This window comes from Chelon labrosus, assembly GCF_963514085.1.
Source record: "Chelon labrosus genome assembly, chromosome: 7".
Lineage (NCBI taxonomy): Eukaryota > Metazoa > Chordata > Actinopteri > Mugiliformes > Mugilidae > Chelon > Chelon labrosus.
Genome location: NC_140343.1, coordinates 14,162,417 through 14,186,399, shown reverse-complemented (window position 1 = coordinate 14,186,399; position 23,983 = coordinate 14,162,417). Strand labels below are relative to the sequence as shown.

At 43.9% G+C, this 23,983-nt stretch overlaps 1 protein-coding gene across 4 annotated transcripts in view; it reads right to left on the bottom strand.

The window, feature by feature from the left end:
- The window catches only part of tle2b (TLE family member 2, transcriptional corepressor b), a 76,460-nt gene extending 54,350 nt beyond the window's left edge, over positions 1-22,110 (bottom strand). For all 4 annotated transcript variants that reach the window (XM_084548671.1, XM_084548672.1, XM_084548669.1 and 1 more), the window contains exons 1-3: positions 21,328-22,110; positions 10,208-10,305; positions 8,636-8,699 (exon numbers count right to left, since the gene is read on the bottom strand). In XM_084548671.1, the coding sequence (XP_084404797.1) occupies positions 8,636-8,699; positions 10,208-10,305; positions 21,328-21,351 (186 nt within the window). In that variant the 5' untranslated portion in view covers positions 21,352-22,110. The remainder of the gene's footprint in view (positions 1-8,635; positions 8,700-10,207; positions 10,306-21,327) is intronic.
- Between the last annotated feature and the right edge of the window lie 1,873 nt (positions 22,111-23,983).

Genomic DNA, 23,983 nt, shown 5'->3' with positions numbered 1-23,983 from the left:
CAGAGCAACGTTTAACTTAGCAAGGAGCAATCCCTGTCAAGACTCTGCCCGGGTTCCTTCCTGCTATCTTACATCAGTTTCATTTCTACTTCCCTCTCCCATTCTTGTCAATTCTCTTCATCTGCCCCCTCCTCCGTCCTCTTTGCTCCGTCGTACTCATGTACAAAAATGTGCCCTTTTTTGTCTTTGCAGTGTTTCTTTTTCTCCACTCCCTCTCTCTGTCAGTGCCCTTGCTATTATTGCTTTTTACTTTCCTCTGCTCTCTCTGCCAATGCCCTTGTGCCCCGTCTCTCTCATATTTCTCTTTCATCTGTGTTTTACTCTCTCCTTTTCTTCCTATCTCACTGTCCCCATCTCTGTCCCCTTCACTTCCCTTATTATATCTATTCCCTCTCCTTCCTTTTCTCTACACCCTCCATCCCCTTTCCTAAGCAGTCTGTGACTGTAATGTTGCTGAAGAGAACACAGTGTGTCAGCCTGAATCAGACAGATGAGCTGGGAGCAGAGTAAGAGGCTGAGAGCACTGCATTAATCCACACACACACACACACACACACACACCCATACACACACAGACTTCGTTCCTGCCTGAGGGACTGCGCAGGACGGACGACGCATGCACATATATATACACACACACGCACACACACATACCACGAACGCACACAATCTGACAATGTTCCAGCAAATGACCGCATAGCAGGCATGAGATAAAACACCGACTACATGATGCAATCCCCATACACACGTCATGATACTGACGTGTGTATGGGGATTTTTGGGGACTGAAACACAAATGTAAGAACGTAAGAAATTCAAGTAAAATTGGCCTACTGGATCACTGATATTTTATTTTTAAAAACTTAAAATGTGAATTAAAAAATCATATATGTTTTGTAATATTAAGCTTTAAACTGAATGTTTAACAACTTGTAATAAAAAGTCTAACGCAGACGTTTGTAATGAAGCAACAGCAGGAGGCATCACATTTAAATTAATGGGGCTCTGCTTAGCTTAGTTTTCTAGCAAGGTTAGCAGTTAGTATTGACAGTTTTGTGGATCAATTTCACACACACCTCCTAAACTATGTTGCAACAAATTGATGTTGTTTATTTGTTCTGATTAGCAGGCTAACCAAATGTGACCTCCAATTTGGTGAAGGCCCAAACAGGTGATATGAGTCAACGTTACAGTCGCTTTATCACCTGTGTTTGGGAGATATAAAATAACCAAAATGCTCGAGCCTGCACAAAAAGATATAACTTTTCATAGCTCCAGCCTGTGCCCATTATTTAAAAGGGGAAACTAGAAGAGCTAGCCTCTCCTGAATCATGCCGTTTAGTTGGTCTAAAGTTTTCTAACTTCCTTCTTATTGTGGAAATATTTGCTAATTGAAAATGAGAACTCGGCACAGTGGCGAGGTGGTTAGCACTCATGCCTCACAGCGAGAAGGGTTCCCGGGTTCGAATCCATGGGCTGACTGGGCCTTTCTGTGTGGAGTTTCCATGTTCTCCCTGTGTCTGCGTGGGTTCTCCGGCTTCCTCCCACCGTCCAAAGACATGCTTCTAAATTGGCCATAGGTGTGCATGTGAGTGTGAATGGTTGTCTGTCTCTCTGTGTTAGCCCTTAGATGGACTGGCGACCTGTCCAGGGTGTACCCCACCTCTCGCCCGATGACAGCTGGGATAGGCTTAACAGGAATAAGCGGTTGCAGAAGATGAATGAATGAATGAATGAAAATGAGAACTGCTTTCTGTGTGCACCCCCTTAACAAGTTGTTTTCTTACTTTAATAACTTCCATTTCTCATCTCACTAAACTAAACAGCCAATCACAGAGCTCTCTCTCACATTCTTAATTGGCTGAAAAGTCGCCACCAGGAGTTTCACTAACGCCAACAGTGCGGCACTCACTGACACAACGCTCACCAATGGCCTAAAAACAAGAACGTTTTTCATTATTTTTCGATCTGTGCTTAAATCTAAGACACTTCCACGCACGCACTGTTGATAACAGGAAACAAAATATGGTTATTCGTTCATTCATCTTCTGTAACCGCTTGTCCTGTGAAGGGTCGCGGGGGGAGCTGTAGCGTATCCCAGCTGTCATTGGGTGAGAGGCCAATTTACGGCGGATTTAGAATCACCAGTTAACCTAAGGAGCATGTCTTTGGACAGTGGGAGGAAGCCGGAGTACCCAGAGAGAACCCACACAGATACTGGGAAAACATGCAACCTCCACACGGAAAGGCCCCTGTCGGCCAATGGATCTGAACCCGGAACCTTTTTGCTGTGAGGCATCAGTGCTAACCACCACGCCGCTGTGCCGCCCAAAATATGCTCAGAAAATCTATAATTTAATATCACATGTTTCATTTCACTCGTATTTTGTATAACGAAATTTGATACACCAGTATTTTATGTCTTGCCAGCAGCATGGCCGTTCATTAACACCGGACCCCTGCAGTTCCTCTGTACCTCACTTAAACACACACACACCCACCCACACAGAGATGGAGAGGCCACCTAATGTGACTCCCGACTGTGAGCTGTCACCCTCCAGTAGACATGTCTTTTTTATGCTCTGTGTTAAAGGGGCCAAGGCAGTCCACTCCCTCCACCCCCCTGTAAGAGTTTTGTCTTCTGTCTGACAGTCAGGATGAGAAGAGAACAGTCAAGTCTCTGGGTAAAAAGAGGTTTCTGAAGACATTAACTCCTCAAGAGAAAAGAACATTCAGAAAACCAGGGCAGAAACCCTTAGTTTCCGTACAACCTTCAGGCGTAAGACCATCATCAAGGATTTTCCTATTTTACGTCAGCAAAGTCCATTACATCCTGGCAAGGGGAACGAAGGAGAGAATTGATAGTTTAGCACAAAGGTCTATTTGAATTAAAATGATGACTTTGGGGGGTTTTATGATCCAAGACAACAGTTATGGTTATATCCTCCTCCTTCTTTCACATCCCACTGAGCCTCATGCTTATGTATCTGCTCTTTTCAAGATTCAACCTCAGGCCAGCAGGGGTGAACACGGCTCTCCAGGCGGGAGTCTCGCTTGCGCTCTGTGTAAGCATGTGACCAACATGTCTACCGCCCCCTGATTAACCAGGGCAACAAAGCAACCTTATTTAAAAATACACAGTGGAATTCCAGGGGAGCAGTGAAATCTGAGAGCCATGAATTATAAATACAACAGCCGGAGAAGAGCGAGACGCCCACGGACACACTCAACGTGTGTGACTTGATGTCTGTGTGTGTGTGTGTGTGTGTGTGCGCATGGGTGTGTTTGTAGGTACCACTGAACTTGCACGTTGCCAATGTCTCTCTACAAATACGAAGAAATGAGCCAGCATAGTAGTACAGCCAACCGAAAACATATATTCCATCCAAAAAGCTATCGTTTGACAAACATACAAATGTATTGTATCCAAACCTGGCAGTGGCATTTTACTGCAGCAACACTCCATAGACAGGAGCAAGTTGAGAGGGTTGTGGCATCATCTCTCAAAGCGTGAAATGTGTAAAACTAACCAATTGCCAACTGGGGAATTAATGTAGCAAATGTGATTTAAAAAAAAAAACTTCTGAAATTTAAATGTCACAAGGGGATATCTAGCAGCACGGTGACTATTAAGGCATTTCAACCAATACTATTTTTGTTGCAGTTATCAGCCTACCTATTTACTTTAAATAGTTTCTTAGCATTTGGTGTTTGGTGTTTTTGCTCAATAACTAGTGAGCAACATTAGCCTAAGACAGTTAAAGGGGAACTACTGTTTTTTACAAGCTAGAACCTTATTTCTGGCATAAAATACAATCGTTTACTCACCCATAAAACTTTGGTGTTATTTGGAGTCGTTTGTCAGATATTTAGATCCGCGTATATCCATATAGTGGGAGTGACTGGGGCACCGAAACACAGCCTCTAAATAAAGCATTATCTGCCGCGAAACGTCACCATTATTTTGTTATGATACGCTAGTGCTATTCCCCGTTGCGTTACCGGTGCCCCAGTCACTCCCACTATACGGATATACGCGGATCTAAATATCTGACGAACGACTCCAAATAACACCAAAGTTATATGGGTGAATAAACAATCGTATTCAGAAATAAGGTCCAGGTTGTAAAAACAGTAGTTCCCCTGAAAAAAATTTTATGTGTAAAAACCTTGACCAGATACACGGTGATAAAACAATAAAAAATAAAACATGTATATAATTACACATTAGTTTCTCCCAGCATTGTGATAAATGCAGCAATTACATGACAAAACATATTGCAAGGCTTCAAGTTTTGCACTTGTGGTTCATCCACAGAGGTGCAGACCAATCAGCATCATGCTTTAGTTGTGACGAAGGTCAATCTTTGAGCACATTTTATACACAAATTTTACTTACATCTACAACTACAGCTAGCCAGACTGACAGTTTCCCTCACTATGAATTGTTGTGTTTAGACCAAGCAGCAACCTCTAGGGCTGAAAACATGGAAGCCAACATGGAAGTGCAAAAAAAAATCCTTGAATAGCCACTTAAGACTGGCTCCATAAGTAAACAGTCTCCATTAGGATGTGAATTCATTAGATTTTATCAAAACCCCACGTCATTGTTGATTCTGCTTATTGGTCCAGCTCTTTTTCAGTTTCCTTATCAATTCCTGATCAGTTTTCTGTGTGGAAAAATAGTAATCCTACATGGTTTTAAACACCAATATTATTAACATTTGGTGTTAAATTATTTCTAGGGTTGTTTAAGGCGTCAATAATGTCAGAGCCCTGTAATTTGGATGAACTGTAAAAATGGGAGGCGGTTCTATCTTTTTTATTCAATTCTGACCCCTGATCCTCATTGTTGCAGGCATGTTCACAGCTTAAGGCATCTGTATAGGAGTGAATTTTACATAACTCACTTCTTTATGTTGTACTGGTGCTTTAAGTTGTCCATAATTTTGACAGCACTGAGTGACAGGTGGGTGCTGTCACAGAGTGGTAGCTTTCTGCCTAGGCTTCAACCACCCACAGAGATAAACACAGTTCGTACAATCACCTGTCAAGTATTGTTTTTTATTTTTTTTGAAAGTGCTGTTTCAAAAGAGATTCAGGTAAACAATAAGCAATGTCATAAGATGGTGCAACATGTCCTTAAAAATCCTTACTGATGGTTGGTAGTGCACATGACGCATGCAACAAACTCAATGGTTTGTTGATCCACAGAACAACCTTCAACCTCAAAGGACTGCGCTGGTTTAAAAAAGCATTACATTAAGTTTGCCACAGTATGTTTCTGTATATTTCTTAACTGTCATATCATCTCAAGCGATAAACAAAAAAATAAAAATAAATCCTTATGCATCAGTTGTGCATAACCCAGTATAACTATCTCCCTACGCTCCAGTCCCTCACCCTAGCATTTAAAGAGCTTAAAACTGATGAATAGTAGAGGCAGGAGCAGTGCAGCGTGGTGAGCAGAGCCCCAGCCGGTGGAAACAGGCCTCAGTGTGGATGACAGGCCTAACGAGCTAAATATAGCCTTCTGGGTTATCTCCTCTGTGGGCGCAGCGAGTCCGTTGTTGCTTCACATTATTTACGTGTCTGTGCGTGCACCCTCTCTCTCTCTCTCTCTCTATCTCTCTTTCTTTCATTTCACGCCCCCCACACAAACACATCACTATCTCTTTCTCTTGCACTCTGGGTTGTATACTCTTCTTTTTATCCTCTCTCTCTCTCTGTTTCATCCCTTCACAGCATCTTTTTTCACCCTCCATCTCTCCTCTCTGCAATTCTGTCCCCTGATATCTCTCACTTTCTCATTTCTTCTTCTCTCTTTCCTTTTTAGAATTATTCACTCTCTTCTCTCTCTCTCTCTGTATTTCTCTTTTGTCTCCATCACTCTCTCCCTCCCTCCTTTTATTCTCTTTATCTCTGCCTCCCTTTGTATCCCTCTCTCAGCAGCTCCCTGTTTTTTCTGTCTGACACTCTCCGAGCCTTTTTTCTCTCAAGCTATCTCTCCCTTTGAGCCTCTCTTTCTCTCCCCTCCCTCTCATTTTCTCTCCCTCTTTCCCTCCCTCTCATTTCCGAGCTATGCCTATGAAGTGGCATAACGCTGTTTTAGCCATTCACAGCACCGCAGTGAGCCCTTGCTCAAATAATATAGCCCGGGGTGCTAACTGTCTGACGTGCCAGCCTATATGGATATGTCACGAGCATCTGCAGCTCTGTGACCTCCTGCCATAGGGAACCGTTAAAGCCCAGAGTTGAACCCAAACATACGGTAAAGAATACTCTTCTCCCCCGTCCCCAGTTTGCCAATGGGGCAGTGGTCACAGAGGCTGACATTTAATATGCACAAAGTTCAATTAAATGTCACCCATTGCCCCTGTCCATGGAAAGGCACAAAAATGCATATGAGCCGGCACGCCACCGCTTCTATTGTAAAAGAAAGGGAGGAGAGATTTACAATAGAGAAGGTGGATGTTTGTCTGGGCTGTTTGCTCCACACTGTAATTCTGTGAAACCACAGCTAAAATGGGGAGTGCCTGAGATTAGTGAAGTGGGTGTTTTTGAAAATCTGTGGCTTTCAGGGTTTTCTTTTCTTTGTGTGTGTTCTCCACAGTACGGTACCACATTTCTGTACACATCAAGCTTTTTTTTTTTTTACACCGAGATGCACAGTTAGATCAGTTTAGTGTCCTCAACAAAAACTCACACCTGGTTGGTTATGCAGATGCATGAATTTGTTGATACGCAGTATTACATTGATTGACAGTTGTATTTAAGAGCTTGCCAAAAACACAACTTCAAAAGGTGGCCATATGTATGTGACAAATCATGTTAATACAGTAAAGTAAATAATTCTGCATAGACTGTTTATAAAAGATGAATCCAGCCACCTTTTCCGAAAACTGAAGCCAATGTGGATGAAGTAATTAAAATGCAGTAGCACTAATGGTTGTTAACGTCTCTCAAGAAATAGTGAATCCATAAATGTTCTCCACAAGATATTAAGATGTCATTAATCATATTTGAAGCGTCAGGAAGCTAACTTAGTAAAGTCACTTATGCTATATTCTCACTACAAGCGACAGACGTTGCACAAAAGTGTGGACAGCTACATTGTTGGAGAGTCTCCATTGTCTCACCATTGTCCCTCTAACACTTCCTGACATGGTTATGTGACTGGTGAAACAAAGACATGATTGGCCGACACTTCCAACCCCCAATCACTGCAGGCGTCAGTCGGTCACTTTATATCATTGTGCCTCGTGGACAGTTGCGATTTTGTTTTTAATGAACGCATTATTTTAATTATTACATTCGTTAACTAGCATTAGCCGCCACGAGATTATGTTCATGCCGAACCAAATAGCAGAAACCCTGAATGTATAAAATCGATCAAGATGTTTTATTTCTTCGATACCCAACTTTTATTTTGCAAGAGAAATAATGTTTTTTCCTTCTTTCATTAGTTACGCGGTCTCATTTTAACTACTGTCAGCCATATGAATAATTACCACAATGCCAGACAGACTTATCACTGTCATCAGTTTCAAAAATCACTTTTAACAACAACAAAAAAAGCAGTGTTTCACTACAAAGTTATCTCTTTTGAAGAAAAAGTAAATGTGGCATTTTTCAAAAAAATGTGACACTTATTACATTGACATGGTCCTCATAAGGACACAAGACCAAGAGTGTGTGTAAGTGTAGATGAATGAATGAGTTTGCGGTATCTCCTGTGTGTTTGTGTGTGTGCGTGTGTTTATCGGTGAGCGTCTATATCCATTTGTCTGCCTGCCAGTTCGCCTGTCTGCTTGCTTTCCTCTCACACTCTCTCTATTCGTCAGTCTATCTGCCTGTCTACCTTTCTCTCTCTCTCTCTCTCTCTTTCCCTCCCTCTTTCCGTCTATCCATCTGTGTGTCTATCTAGCTTACGGCCCTGATCCTGCCTGCTCTCCCAGGTTTATGAAATGCGAGCAGCTTAGCAGATGGTGCATATCGTATTCTGGTCGGCTCTGTGTGGGTTTTGTACCACAGACGAAGGCTTACAATACATGAGAGCCTTTAGTCGCGCAGACACACCGACACGGAGAGCTCAGGCTGTTAGCGCACGAGAGAAAACACAGAGAAAAACAAGGGCTAAGAAATATAGTCTAGGAGGAAGGAGGAATAAAATATGGTGAGAGATATGGAAATAAGTATGCGTAGGAGAGTTACGAGAGAACAAGATAAACAATGTGCCAGAAACACACCGCAGAAAAACTCATGATAGCAAATGTTTCCACGGCTACTATTATTGATATTTAAGATACTCGGCTCTGCACGTAACTTGTTTGTTAAGTGAATAAATACCAGATATTAGAGATATGAGGGCTAATCTATAGATGTGGAGTCTCATCAGTTCAGTTCAGTTCGTCATTTAAAGGACAGTTTATATAATGTAGAAATTAGAAATGCTCTCACTACTTTTGAATCTAGAAAGTAAACTGAAACATAAAAGTGAACAAAGAGAGAGAGAGAAAACACAAAGCAAACTTTAGCTGCCATTGACATAAACCCTAAACAACATAGTGTCAGAGTTTCCGGGTGTCCCGGTCAGTCTGATAAATTTCAGCACGGTAGTTGTGATAGGACTCACCATGATGTAGTGCCTCTGCATCTCAGTCTTCTCACTTGCCAGCTTCTCACACTCCAGCTTCAGGCTGCACAAGGACAAAAGGACACAAACATGATTTAACCCTTTTATTTTTCAAATTAATTTTAATAATTTCCACAGGACTCAAACATTTCAAGGGTCAAACTAAGTTTAGGGACCTGTAGGAGAGCAAAAAATGATTTCTTGTCATAGACATCTATTGCTGAAAGTGAGACTATAAAATGTCACCTTTATGATATGTCGTGGCCTCTACTGCAATTCATCACACATAGTGCACACGAGTGCCTGATTATTTTTATTATGTTACTTGTTACATCCCTGTGTGACAGTTGTTTCTACTTAACTAAATGGATCAGCTTTACTTGCAGTGTTCCTCTCATCCAAGTAGCTTCTTCAGTTCTAAAAGACTGGTGGGGAGTTGGGGTTTAAATCTGTGGTTGTTGCTCATGAGCAACTTGGATTTTCAAGAAAACCAACAAGTCCAGTTGCCCTTGTTTTCAGGTTTTTGGATATATGACGACTCAGAACCTTCTCAGACATACAGCCATTTTTGTTGCATTGTTTCTTTATTCGTGTAGTAGTTCTGGGTTTAGAATATTATCTTTCGTTTTAATGCTTTAATATCAGATGGTTTACTATAATGAACATCTACAGCATCACTGTGCATGTGCGTGAGTCCCTGAGATCCACTAGTCCGAACCTTGTAGTTAAATAGTGTTGCTCTTGTATCGCAGCAGGCTGTTCAAACTGCCCACTGAGGTGTGAGCAAGAGGCTGGACTGTTTATCTTTCTTAGCCAAGGTCACTTCTGGTCAGCCATATGACAACATGATCATCAGTGGCCTCTGGCTGCAGACAATAAAAGACCTTAATCACCTAACATTTCATTCGATACGATGGAGACTACAGTATAATATATGTCACAAACATGTAGGTACGCTTTAAACGTGTGACAGAATGACTAAAATCATATATTGTATTTTAGATTAGACAAGACATATTTGTTTTATTTTATTGATGGTGGATCTTTTATTGACTTGTCTAATTACAGTAAAAGTACACGGATTATAACAGAGGCAAGTTGCTAGTTTTAGATAAAGATTGTGAAACTAAATTTAGCAAAACACACCACATCTATGGGTTTCCTATGTACACCGATCGGGCATAACATTATGACCACCTTCCTAATATTGTGTAGGTCTCTCTTGTGCCTCCAAAACAGTTGTGACTCATAAGAGAATAGACATGGTCCTTAAATTTCCCTGAATTAAGCACAAAGGTGTTTCTGTTGTTTACCCTGACTAAAATGGGGTTGTCAAAATAATAGAAACATGTGCCGGTACAACAAAATACAATTCCATAAACTACAAACAACAGCCTCCAACATGAAAACACAGTTAAATCAACATCTCTCTCAGTTATTATGAACTAATGCTGAATACCATAACCTTCATGAAGATAGGACTTAGAGCATGATTGCTGTATTAGAATGCATTCGTTTTCAGTAGGGTACCTAATGAACTGGAAGGTGAGACTGTGTGTCGTGTGTGTGTACCTGTGATATTGAGCCTGGAGGAACTGGAATTCCTCCTTGATACGGTCCAGAGTTTCCAGGACTGTGAACTTGAAAGACTGGCCAGGCTGCAAGGGGACCTGCACAGGAAAAACAGAGAGAGAACGCATGAAAAACAGATAATGAGGCAAGAATGTGTGTGTGTGCCTGTTCTAGAGAAGACTGTATGCCCTGTGCTTGTGCTGTATGTGTGCAGGTGCATGTGAATCTCTAAGCACCATACATTTGAGTGTGTGTGTGCGCATGAGCTTGTATGTGTGTGTCAGGGAGCAAGGCAAGGGGAGAAAAAAAGCCAAGATGAAAGTGAAAGGGAAGGTCACTTCCCCTTCCCACACATCATAAAGCCTTGTCCTCTCTCTTTCTGTTCTCCTCCTCCACTAATGACTCTGCCTCCTTCCCTCCACTGCCCCATCCTTTCTTCCACTCCCTCTCCCTCTCCCTCGCTTCCACATTAGCATCCTCTCCACTCTGCCAGGTTGCTAATGTATTCCAGCCTACAAAGAGCTGAGAAGGGAGGAAACATCAAATGAATAACTTATAGGGAATCACGGCACCGTCTCTCACCTGCTAAAAGCTATAGAAGACCCAACAAAACAATCCCCTCCCAGGGGTCCACCACCAGCCCTCCATGTCTGTCTAAAGCGCTTTCAATAACAGCCCTCCTCCTCCTCCTCCTCCTCCTCTATAGTCTTCATGAAGTTTGAGAAACAAGGGCACTGTTGATGTTTTTGACGCCGTGGTTGTTTTGTTTGGGATTCGAGATAGAGTAAGCAGCAGTGGCAGGGTGTTTTTGAAATTGCATATTCTCAGGGGAGATTTTCATGCAACAAAATACATCCTTCTTTGCATTCTTCTCCCTTTTCCTCACAGTTTGGATTGGCTAATTTCCCCTCCCTATGGGACTCCCACCGTCAGCCTGGGGAGGATACAGACTGACAGGTATCAATGCCACTTTCCATCAGTAATTTAATTTCAACTAGAGGGAGTTATAGGCTAAAGCAGGTGGGAAAAGACCTGACAGGAGGTCAAGTGTGACTAGGGGAAAGCTGGGTCTGCCAAATGAGTAGGAGATAGGACGCAAATATTTACACGTCACCAGTAGCGCCCCCCTATAGACCGTATTGCATGAAACTTGGTGGGCTTGTAAGGAGTCATCCACAGATTATTATTGTCAAATGTCAAGCAGTTTACTGTAGTTTGTCAGATATAAACATGTAGTCATTGTAGCGCCCACTACAGCCCGAATTTCACAAAACTTGGCATGACTGTATGCAAGTATATGCCAGATCTATGGTTCTGAGTCTACCCCATAGCCTGACGTTCACCTCCCCATAAATGTACAGTAACCGCAAGCCATGGCAATGCAGACCACAACAGGTGTGATTGGTCCAAAACACATTTTGTGTTCGCATCTATCAGATCCCGGCAACAGACAATTCTCCCTCGGTCTGCCTCCTACACACCATCCAAGACGTCTTTTCCTTTTTGTGCAATACAGTGATTCCAATAATAGTAACTATTCAACATTGATTAACTTTGAGTAAAACATGAGCTGCTCACTCCCAGTCACCACTGTTTGAACGACACAATCTCAACACAGCGAGCTGCATAATTACAACATGATGCCAACACACCAGCACACAAGTATAAATGCTTACACCAGCAAAGCGTGCACATCTTTTTTTAGAGCCAACCTCTCGATCCACAAGCATCCGGATGCAGCGTTTCTATCAAAGACAAGAACAACTTGTCTGCTTTCACCTTGCAATGTAACCCACTATGACAATGAGGCCTCCTGCCGAGCCCAGAGCATCAGAGGTGGCAACAGAACCCCGATTCCTGCAGCAGTTGGGCGAGTGACTTTTCTTTTGCTCCCCAAATCTATGTTTTCAGTCTGCATTGCAAAGTGATCTGGTAAGCGGAGAAAACTATGATTTTCATCTGCTGTGGTCAACCAGATCAGGTTCAAAGACACTATGAGTTGTAAAGTGAATTTCAGCTTTCTGTTCATCTGGTTATTCATCCATGCATCAATTCATTTACTCAGCCACCCATCCATCCAAACTGAGTGGCACCGTGCAGTCGCTACAGTGCAGCTGGGTGGCTATCGGGCCACAAGTACGGCTAAAAGATTGGCGGTTTCAGTGGCGGGGCTTCATTAGTCTAGACAAGCACAATTCAATTAGATTTCAATTAGTCCGACGGTGGAGGTCAGAGACGCGGTGGGTTTCCCAGTAATTAATCCGCGGAGCCGAGCTGAGCCTGAGCTAAACTGAGCCGAGGCAGGCATAGTGGGGACATCTAGATGGCTGGATGGGCACACTACACACAAACCCGCTGGGTGTGTGTGTGTGGGAGGTAGCGATTCGGGGGTAGGGGGGTGTCTGGCAACAGATCCCCACTGACCTTGATTCACACCACACACACACACAGAGAGGGGGAGGGGAGGAGAGGAGGGAGGGGCTGGGGAGGACAGATAGCGATCTGGCACACGCAGATACACACAAACCCACCCGTGCAGCCATAAGCGCATTGAAAACACAGACACAAACAAATACGGCGCATGCAGATCCACACTTCAAGTACACACAAACCCTCAGAGGGAGGGCAGGGACAGAGGGATGGACTGACAAGGGAAAGAGTCAGAAGAGACAGATTCTCATCTGACAGGCAGAGAGATGGATGGGCCGAGGGATGGAGGGAGTGATAGACTAGTCTGACATTCTTACAGAGAAATGAAAGAACGAGCAGAGAGACAGATGATGAAAGAGCGTGGTGGCTGCTGACTGAGAGAGATAGCCAGCCATTCATCCGTCTGACACTGAGGGGAAGAGGACGAAGAGAAAGAGAGCGGGAGGGAGAGAGGGAGAAAGAGCCATGCTGTCTTTGCTGTAGTCAACACAGCCTAGTTGCTCTACCCTCCCTGTCCATAGGCCTGTGGTAATACTGCTCCCACCATCTGCTGCCATGCAGACATGAACACAGGGACATGTGAATGCGCGCAGACAAAGTGCTGCTGGCGCGTTACATCAGCAGCACTAAGTCATATAACAAAGCCTATAATCACAGATCAGGATTATACAAGAGATCTGCGAGTCACAACCGACGGTATCGTCCTATGTAGTGCACTGATGAGAGAGATTTGAATTCCTTTCATCTGTCGGACTAAAAGTCTTACTTTTGATTTGCCAGTTGCACCTTTTTTGAATGAGTTCCATAGACCCAGGAGCGACAAAACTTCTTTAAAGAGCACAAAAGAAATTTAAAGAAAGAGTTATGAGGTCCACAGGCAGAAGGAGGAATATTCCCCGCTTGTGTTGAGCTCTGTCTGTCAGGATAAAGAGACTAGCATGGAAAGCTGGTATCAAATTAGTTCACGCTTAATAGTAATAACAAGAGACTTGATGTCTTACATGAGCTGTGTGTGTGTACGGTTCTGCAGTGTTTACAAAGATGGAGGCATCAGCAAGTTGTGCCGTATGTACACCAGGACAAACATTTGTTGTTGGAGTGTATGTGTGTTTCGTCTCTCCTGTATTGTGACAGATGGCAGCACAGACTGTCAGGGGTCCAATAGCGCGTCACAGAGGGCCAAAAAAACAGCCGAAAGCCTCCTGTGTTTTCGTGTGTGTGTGTGTATACATATGTGTATGTGTGTTCGAGTGTGTGTGTGTGTATGTGCGCGAGCGCCATATCATTCAGCATAGGGGATTCTGAAACCCAAAACGGATCTGGTTAATCTAGGAGGGGGAGGTGGAGGAGGGGGAGAGGAAGAGGCAGAAAGGTCAGTAGTGCATAAACACACGCAGACACACAGTACGCTACGTGTGGGACAGCAGTCAATCACAATTTGGACGAGCTGGCACGGGGGAAGAGAATTAGGAAGGATTATATGAGGGAGGAGGAAGGTGAGAGGAGGGGAGGAGTGGTGATTGAAGCCTGTTTTACTGTATCATATATCAGGTTGGAGTTGAGACACGCTGGCTATCACCCGTCTGTGTTTAACTGCGTGTCAGTAGGACTGTCATTAGTTTGACTGTAAGAGTTGATTAAAGTGGCATGATGACGTGTAAGCATGTTGATGAAATGACACTTCAGCCTGTTTCTATGTGATGAAGCTACTGGACACCAAACTTCCCTAGGGATAAATAATCCATCTATCTGCTCCAACAGAAATAACACGATGATACATCCCTCCATTTGAAACATTTGTCCTCAAAAATCATCTACAAATCTGCTTTTACAATCTGAATTTGTGATGCATTTCTACTCTTCTTTGCGGATCACTGCAGCTGAATGTCAATCAGAAGTGTGAAATCAACTGAAGGATACAAATCACGCCACCCGCATGCTTGGTACGTGCATTCATTTCAGTGTGAACGTTACCAATCCCAGTCGGCTATCGACTGCTGACTTAGGCGCTCTGGGCCAGAGTCTTGTCTGTAACCCTAACCATTCAAAGATTAGGACGTTACAAAGAACAGGGATGCACTTGTAAAAACGTTGTTCCTCTGACTTTTATTGTACTGCATAGAACATTTGATTCAATCACGCTCTCGTAATCTTTTCATGGTATTACGTGAAAAAGGCAGCATTGCCAAATATTGTTTTTTCTGTAACCCTGTGAAGGGTCGCGGGGGGGCTGGAGCCTATCCCAGCTGTCACCGGGCGAGAGGCGGGGTACACCCTGGACAGGTCACCAGTCTATCGCAGGGCTAACACAGAGAGACAGACAACCATTCACACTCACACCTACGGCCAATTTAGAATCACCAATTAACCTAACCAGCATGTCTTTGGACGGTGGGAGGAAGCTGGAGTACCCGGAGAGAACCCACGCAGACACAGGGAGAACATGCAAACTCCACTCAGAAAGGCCCCAGTCGGCCTGGATTCGCTGTGAGGCATCAGTGCTAACCACCACACCACTGTGCCGCCTGTAAAAGTAAATATATTCTGAAATGAAAAATAAATAAAATTTGCAGAAAATGACCTGTTTAGAACCACGGCAGACCTCTCACAGACGTTATAAACTTTACCTTCGATTAGTATCTCCGAACGGTATTGCAACAGCTTTGCCGTTTGCCACACTTACTTCCAGACAGGCGTCATCTCCTTTTTCACATTCCGTTTGATTATTAGGTCAGTCTGCTTCTATCTGTCTCTGAGTCAGTCTCGCTCCCTGTCTGTCTTTCTGTCACATGGAAGTCTTCTGTTCGAGCAGCTGCCTGTTTTTCCACCACTGGCAGCGGCTGCACGACAGAGGCAGCAACTGTGAAACAGATGCAGGTCTGGAAGTGATTGGGAAAGAAATGATTCTATCTGTCTGCTTGTCTTCTCCTTCTATCTATTTAGCCCCTGGCACCAACACATGAACGTTCACTCCATAGAGGCAGGCATGCCTATGCATGCATGTATTCATTTCAACAAAACACCCACAAAATATTTTCTATTTCCTATGGCCTTTCTCTTGTCACCTCATTCCTCCCTCCCTTTTCTCTTCTTTTTATTTTTCCATCTTCCTCCCTTTGTTCTTTCTTTTGCCTGTGTCTCGCTGAGACAAGCAGAGACACATTCAGATAGTGCATGAAATAATAATTGGCTGGTGAAATATTTAGGGAAAAGGCACATGAATAGATGAGAAATGCCAAGTGTGGCAGAGGAATGTCAGTGCCCCTTGTGTACACGTCTGAGTGTGTGTGTGTGTGTGTGCAAGTGTTTGTGTCTGGTGAAGTGAGCAGCGATGAACATAAGCAACAGCTCATTGGTTTGGACTGTGTGCGGATGATAGACTGAAGAGAGGCTGGATGGAAGAATGGGAATGTGACTTGCATACCAGCCATCTTTTCATGAGATCATCATACTTTATTTTTTATGTACAGTACGTTATTCACAGTTTTGCCTCCATTTCCAGTCTTGATAAAGATTCAGCCAGCGTCCAAACAATAGGGACCAATAAGAACCAACAAACATCTTTACCACTCTTTACCAAGTGATTCAGTTTTCAGGCACTCAGTCAGTCAGTTCTCCAGCGAGCCAACTGGTCAAAAGTTGTTCAATCAGCCAGCCGGGCCACAACTTAACAAGTCAGCAAGTCTGTCAGAGAGCTAGCCACTTAATGCTGCAGCTTACTAGTCAGCCGCTAAATCAGCAGTGGATTACAAATCAGGGAAAGATTGGCAGCCAAATGAGTCTCTGGACTCCATCCAAGCACCGCTCTGATCATTTCTTTTAATGGCAAAGAAAAGAACACAGGATTTGAGGATAGAAAACGGCCTGTTTTTAATCAGAGAGCAGAGTTAATCTGGGCGGATGCAGACGTCAGATCAGACTTTATTGGTTGCTTGTGTGACTTTTTTGCATGTTCTGTGGTCGGGTCTCGCTCCAGCTGTATTGTTGTTACTTGACGTCTTGCCATTTTAAAAGGGCTTCCTTTGAAACGCCGAACGGAATCAGACCAAAACAAGACAAGGACAGTCCAAAGGAGGGGAGGATGTCATCTGTGGGAGGCGACAAATATTCACTGTGCTGTTTGCCGTACATGGCTTTCATTACAGCCACAAATGTTTGGGGAAAACAAACTGCCTGACACAGCTGTACACCAAAAAGACAGACAGGTCCAGTGTGTGCGAGAGTGAACGCCTCACATCTGCGAGTCTAAGAAACTCTACACACACATTAGCGAGCACTTACTCAACACGCACTAATAACTAGTTAAGCACTGCCACTGAGACAACAAAATTACGCCCAAATTACATCTTATGTGCATTAACGTGCAAGCATCAAAATCCAACTTTAAGACACACGGTAAGACTCTTAAAGGGTCCCGCATTAAGGAAACACACGTGACTGCTGTGGCCAAATATTTGGCTTTAGTTTGTTTACTTGGCCCTTTTCATGGCCAATAGGAGAAGGAAGCTCCACCTAAGCACACACATGGAGGATTATACACTTTGGTTGCGAGGATTTCTGTAAATTTAACCACACACGCTGCCAAACTTGGTTCTTTGGCACCTTTTCTTTTATGCTTCTCATGCTCTCTCAAAACACATGCCTCCTAATAATAACAACCCAACAGTTATATTAGTGTCACGACAAACATTTCCAAAGCAGCAACTGGCTGAATGGTGTTCCCACACAATAAGATAATAGTTATCAGAAAAAACTCTGTGTATAGCGGTAGTATTTTGTTTGAATATAGCATTGTTGCAACTCTAGATGCAAACTGAGGCCCAAAGTCCACACTTCCCTCTCTTTCTCTTTCAAGCGCGCTCCGTCTCATTTTATTTGCACGCTTGCAGAATAAACTCAGTTTGATCCTCCAGACTACAGCCACCGCAACTGCTAGCGCTGGCGAAAAATGTGTAGTGTGCGCACAGAGCGACAGCTTAAAGTGTACACACAGGCCAACCTTTCCAGATTCCGCAGCTTTCTGTAAATGTGCAGTCGACAGAACAGAAGCTTGCATGTGAGCTTGTGCCGGTGTCGAATACACACTGTATAATTATTAAAAAGACGTGCTGTGTGCGCGGGTCAGTGTGTGCATTCGAGTGTAGGGGTGATCAGAATCGCGAGCAAGCTAGCAGTTATCGACATCTCTGTTAGCCATGAAAACACGCTCTAAATTCTCTCCCTCACTGGGGTGTGGCAGCTAATCAACGGCTTGTACATTCACAGCAAGAGTCGAGGTTGGACTGGGACCTTATTTATTGTTATTGTTGTTGGCACACAGTGAACATTCACACACACACACACACACACACACACACACACACACATGCACCAACCTCCACTGCTCTCCTTTCCCCTTCCTCTCCCAAATCAACACAAGCGCACACAAAGACTCACTTTAACAGCTACACACAAGTTCTTTTACAGGAACACAAGGACAAATACAAACACGCGCAAAAGCTTCAGGCACGTTAGCGGTTTAGATTCTTCTCCATCACTCAAAATGAGCAAGGAGGCGTCTGTTGAAGCCCAAATTAATTCTGCAGCTGGACGGCGACCCCATTAGTGCAGCCAGAGTTGTTCAGAACTATCTTCAGAGACAAGAAGAACAAGAAGTCATGCAACAAACCCCAACAGAGCCCAAATGTGGACTTGGTGTGGGGTTATAGTACATCACAGAAGACAGTGAGACGGTCTGAATCCACAAGAAGAACTGTGGCAAGAACTCCAAGATGCTTGGAGCAAAGCACCTGACAAGTATTTCTGCACCAAGGCAAGTTCAGCATAAAGGCACTCAACAACAGACCTTAACCTCTCACTGGAAATAAAGTACACAAGTCAACACGGACAAACCCACATATTCACACATCTACGTCGACAAACAAGCCGCACAGCTAATACAAATATGTATGCACTCGCAAATAGAAGAGAGACACGTAAATGGAAAATCACACACCACAAAAATACACATTAAGCAAACACACACCTCTCTCTCTCACACACGCGCACACACAGTTCTGATAACGCTTCCCACAAAAATCCAGTGGAACCAATTACAGTTCTGTTCGCCTGGCAAATCAGCCCTCAGTTTTTAACCCTTTCCCACCAGAGAGCGAGCAGAACAAAGTCTGACTTCTTCTCTGATAAAACTAGAAAAACAACAAAGCCGCTCGAGCCTCGGATGCAAACTTTATTTACACTGTAGATACCTTCCTTATCGCCTTCAAAGGGGACACAGAGGGGCTGAGGGGAGCGGCATTCACGGCACGATGATGGAATTAGACCGTGATGGCCGACTGACTCCAGCAAAGCATATATCAAGCCTTTGACTAAATCATCACAACACAAAAGGCATGTATTTTACTAGACTTCAGACCGTTTTCACACAAATCGTCATTTTTAAACAGACTTTCTTCTTTCCAGTTGAGAGTCACTTTAGTGACATAAGAGAAGACTGTCGACAACAATTTGATCAGTGCTACTTTTCAGTCAAAGTTTCATTATCATCATGTAGTCATGCCGTTCTAAATAGAGACCATTATGAAACGTGTGCAATCAAAAACAGTTTGATAACCAACTTCAATCTTGAACAAAGTTGGTATTGTATTTTTACACAGTGCTTCTGGTTTGGCTTCTGGTTTTATTTTCTGGCATGTACATAACTGCAACAAGGAAAGTTCGTTTTCTTAACATATTGAGATGAATGGAAACTAATAAACAACAAATATGAACAATTGCAAGTACGTAAACGATGAACTCTAATGAATAAAGCTAACTTAATAAATGAATAAATCAATCTAAGCTAAATTAATATAGAAGTTGCACTTGGAAAAGCAAAAAATTCAATTTACAAGCAGTTCTCTACTGCATATACACATACATACATGGATATTAACATGTACACATGCACACAATCTGTAACCACAAACACGCAATAGTATGGATAAGCAGGCAAACACACACATCCATGCGCACACACAACTGTTCTTTGCACCAACACACCTCTCCACAGATCACATTTCACAGCAACACTAGAAATAAAGTTCCACTGGCAGAGGAGGGTCGCAGAGGAAGGAGGAGAGAGACGGAAAACAGAAGAGGGAGAAAAACAGAAAAGAGGCAGAAAGAGCGAGATGGAGGCTATATCGATCGGTTGGAGTTGGCTCAATCTGGGATTGAACTTTATCACAAACGCAGAGCATCGCAGCAGGAAGCTCTCTGATACGGCTCTAAAGGAGAGAACAGAGGAATGCTCACACTATATTCTTCCTTCGTATCACTCATTCATTTTCATTTCTCTTTCCACCCCCGGCCCTATTCTTTTTAAAGGATTCTCTCTCTTTCTTTTTTTTTTCTCTTGGTTCTTACATCTTTCACTTTCTCCCTTTGTTTTTCACTTCTCGGTTTCTCTCAGAGTCTTTCTCTCCCTTGTTTTCCAGCGGCTGGCTTATTAGCATTCTCTCTGTACACATAATTGATTCCTCATGCCTTCCTCTTGTGAAAATGTCATTCATAATTCTGTGTGATAGCTGGCTGGCTGGATGGATGGCTGGCTGACTGAGTGGTTGGCTGGCTTGCTGGCTGACTGTGAAGCAAAGTGGCCACTGACCCATTTGTAGCAGATACAAAGAGACTGAAAACCAAATCTGATTATAGCAACCAGACCAGGGCCCCCGTGAAACGAATGGCCTAAGCCAGATTGAGCCTAAGCTGTCATTCATCCTTCTGTGTTTTTTAGTCTGCGTGTTTAACCTTTATTTTACCCTGGCAGGTAAATTAGCAGCAAATTCTCACTGCTGACGGAGGGTGAAACTGAAGGAGGGAAGGGACTTTAAAGAGGTATTAAAGGCGAAGTACTTGTGCTCTCAGGACCTTTCTTAGTGGTAATGGAAATGAATTAAGTAGAATTAAACTATCAATTAAACTGTCCATGCGTGTGTGTTTACTTAGCAACAGAAATGAGCAAATGGATGTCTGATGGCTGGACAGAGTCTGTCACACAGGCACACACACACACATTCTCAAATACATACTGTCATGCACTCCACACACACGCACTGATGAATGTGCAATAATGCACACACACATGCATATACACACTCAAGCTGAGTGGTGCACACTCAGTTGAATGCCACCTACACAGCCAACCATCAACAAGATATCAAAGGTACCTGGTTGTAGCTGACACAGAGGGGTGGTGTGTGTGTGTGTGTGTGTGCGTGGGTGGGTGGGTGTGTGTGTGTGCGTGGGTGGGTGGGTGTGTGTGTGTACATAACAGGGAATCTCTTAGCCCAAACACCCAACTCCCCTCCGGTCATGTCTCACTCCTCGTGTTACAGTACAGTCCCTGTAACTAAACAAGAGAGGGGCCACAGAGACATGCCAGAGAAAGACGGACCGAAGGACATGGACACAAAGACACGGCGAGACATGGAGAAAGATCAGAAGGAAGTAAAAGGAAGCAAAGGCGCGTAATAAGAGAAGTCCGGGGGCAAGGAAGGAAAGAGGCAGATAGTGGTGGCAAGGTAAATCTGAGACATAAAAAGGCACAGAGACATTGGAGGTGAGAGACAGACAGACACGGAGAGAGATGGAGAGACAGGTAGGGAAAGTGAGACAGACAGGAAAAAGAGACATGAGGAGGTACTTACCGGATGCCTGCCCTGAGGGTACATGATCCCAGGAGAGGAGAGGCTGCCAGTCCGTTTGATGGCCAGGTTAGTCCCCTGGCCCTCCACTCCTCTGCCCTCCACCGGTTACACAGCCACACACACACACAAACCCACACACACACACACACACTCACACTCAGTAAGTCCAGTCCCTGCTCCTTAGCCGGGGTGAACGCAGCAGTCTTTACTCTTCTATTTCTTCCACTCGCTCTTTATCGTTTGATGTTGACGTATCACCGAAGAACACTCAGTCCGTCGATTTGTTTATCCAAGAATGTCACGATAAAATGGAGCAGCAGACTTCACCTCTTCCTCCTCTTCTTCCTCCTTCTCCCGGTGAAGTCTCAGTTTGTCCTCTTCTCCTCGCCTCCGTCACCCTGTGATCAGTCAAGGTCCACACACAGTGACATGACACAGAGAATTTCCCATCTCCTACTTCTCCTCCTCCTACTCCTATCCTTGTGCCCCTTCACCCAGCGGTCCAAGGGCGAAACATGCAAACGTAAACACACACTCAGCTCGACCAAATAGTCTTCTCCTGTGCTTTCCCTCCTCTTCACCCTCTCTCTGACACACTGAAGCCTCTTCCTTGACTGCTGCCGCAGAAAAGAAGGAGAAGAAGGAGAAGGAGAAGAAGAAGAAGAAGGAGGAGGAAGAGGGAGGGGAGAAGGGAGAGAGAGAGAGAGAGAGCTTTGTTTTTAATCTAAATGTGGAAAAAAAAAAACGCAAGAGGAAAGCAGGAAAGAACAGCAGGTCAGTGGAGGATCCAGCGGGCTTTTCAGCAGCAAGCCCTAGACTGTAATATATTGTGCCTGTTGGCTTCAACACAAACACGACAGGCTGCTAAAGCTCCTCTTAAGGTGGAACTGAGTAGATAGAGACACCCAGTCACACACAGAGGGGGAGAGAGAGAGAGAGAGAGAGAGAGAGAGAGAGAGAGGGAGGAGGAGAGAGAGAGAGGCAAGAGATGGATCCCTTTTCAATTGTGGTCAGACAGACAAAGCAATCAGTCATGCACAAAGACTCAGGCTCAAACTGATATGAATCGAGACTCGAACACACAGACGCTCCGACACTCACACACAATTTCATGACAGCTCTGTGGACACGCTCAATATGCAGCACAAACACACACAGAGTAGCACATAATAGTTACTCGGAGTGATAGGTCTATTAGTCACTTTACACCTCACATAAAAATGAGTCTTAGATGACTAGATGGCATTTAATTGCCTACAAATCCAGGTGTGCCGCTGATATGATTCCATAAAGCTCCTCAGGAAATGGTCTGAGAAGCTCTGCGTCCAGATGTTTGTCAAGTGCAATTGTGTCTCCTTCCAAACCACAAATCCACACGGTATTGTCGGCCCTCACTATAAATAACTCGCCAAAATAAATCCAGGTTAATCCAGTTAATGGTTAAAACGGAGGCAAATGTATTTTAAGTCACAGCTACCGTAGTTTATCACGGGTTCAGACCAGCAAAAAGCACACAATCACAACGACACTGAAACAACAAAGTTCTGCTAAGCTCACGCAGATTTTTGACCTGAATATGATTCTTATAAGCCAACAACATCTATAATCAGTCGGCCTTAATCTGATTCTTATCAAGGACTTGGTGTGTGCCGCTTGACTTTCAGTTCCTGAAAGGATTGTAACATTCACAGCTAGCACATGCAGTCATACGGTAAACACGCACAACAAAGCTGGTCCACATTTTAAATGTAGACCAACCGAGCCACGCGATTCAGGAGAGGCCAGCTCTGTACGACCATTCACAGCTTCCTAGCGTTGATGCTAATCGTAGGTCTTCAAGCTTCCCTTTGGCCTCAGACATAGACGACATGAGGGGACATCACAGTCAGCCATAGTTGCATGTAGTCCTGGGATGTCGGTTTGGTTGTACGTACATTGAGAGATGGATGCTGATGGGGACCAAGCATTTTTAATAAAGAACTATTTCATACGATGGGCGCAATTTGCAGTAAAATTAGAAGATTAATGTTTGTTTTGTTGATCTTTTTTTGGCAGTTAACAGAGTACAATACAACAACTACATTAATTCATTCGTTCATTCATCTTCTGTAATCGCTTGTCCTGTGAAGGGTCGTGGGGGGTCATCGGGTGGGAGGCGGGGTACACCCTGGACAGGTCGCCAGTCTATCGCAGGGCTAACACAGAGAGACAGACAACCATTCACACTCACATGCACACCTACGGCCAATTTAGAATCACCTAACGAGCATGTCTTTGGACAGTGGGAGGAAGCCGAATAAAGAACTGATCATTTATCCAAAAGAATCTGTGCCAGACAGAGAAACTCCTACCCTACTCACAGAAATTTCTAAATAAAAATACCGTTACTGTTACACAATGCGAAGAATTATTTGTCAAAACTGTGGTGCAGAAACACCACAGCAACATCCACTTAGCACTAAAGATGTCATCAAAATCAATAAGTCGAGTACCTGGAGGATTAGCACTGTTACAGCCCAGAAATATCCCTGCAACAGTAAGATAAAAACGTCTGTCTACCTACTTTTGGCTGCTGGCCCCGGTACACACGTTATTTACAGGAGTGCCCAGAATGGCTCAGGACCGACTAAGACCTGGTATTTAAAGCCGTTCTATG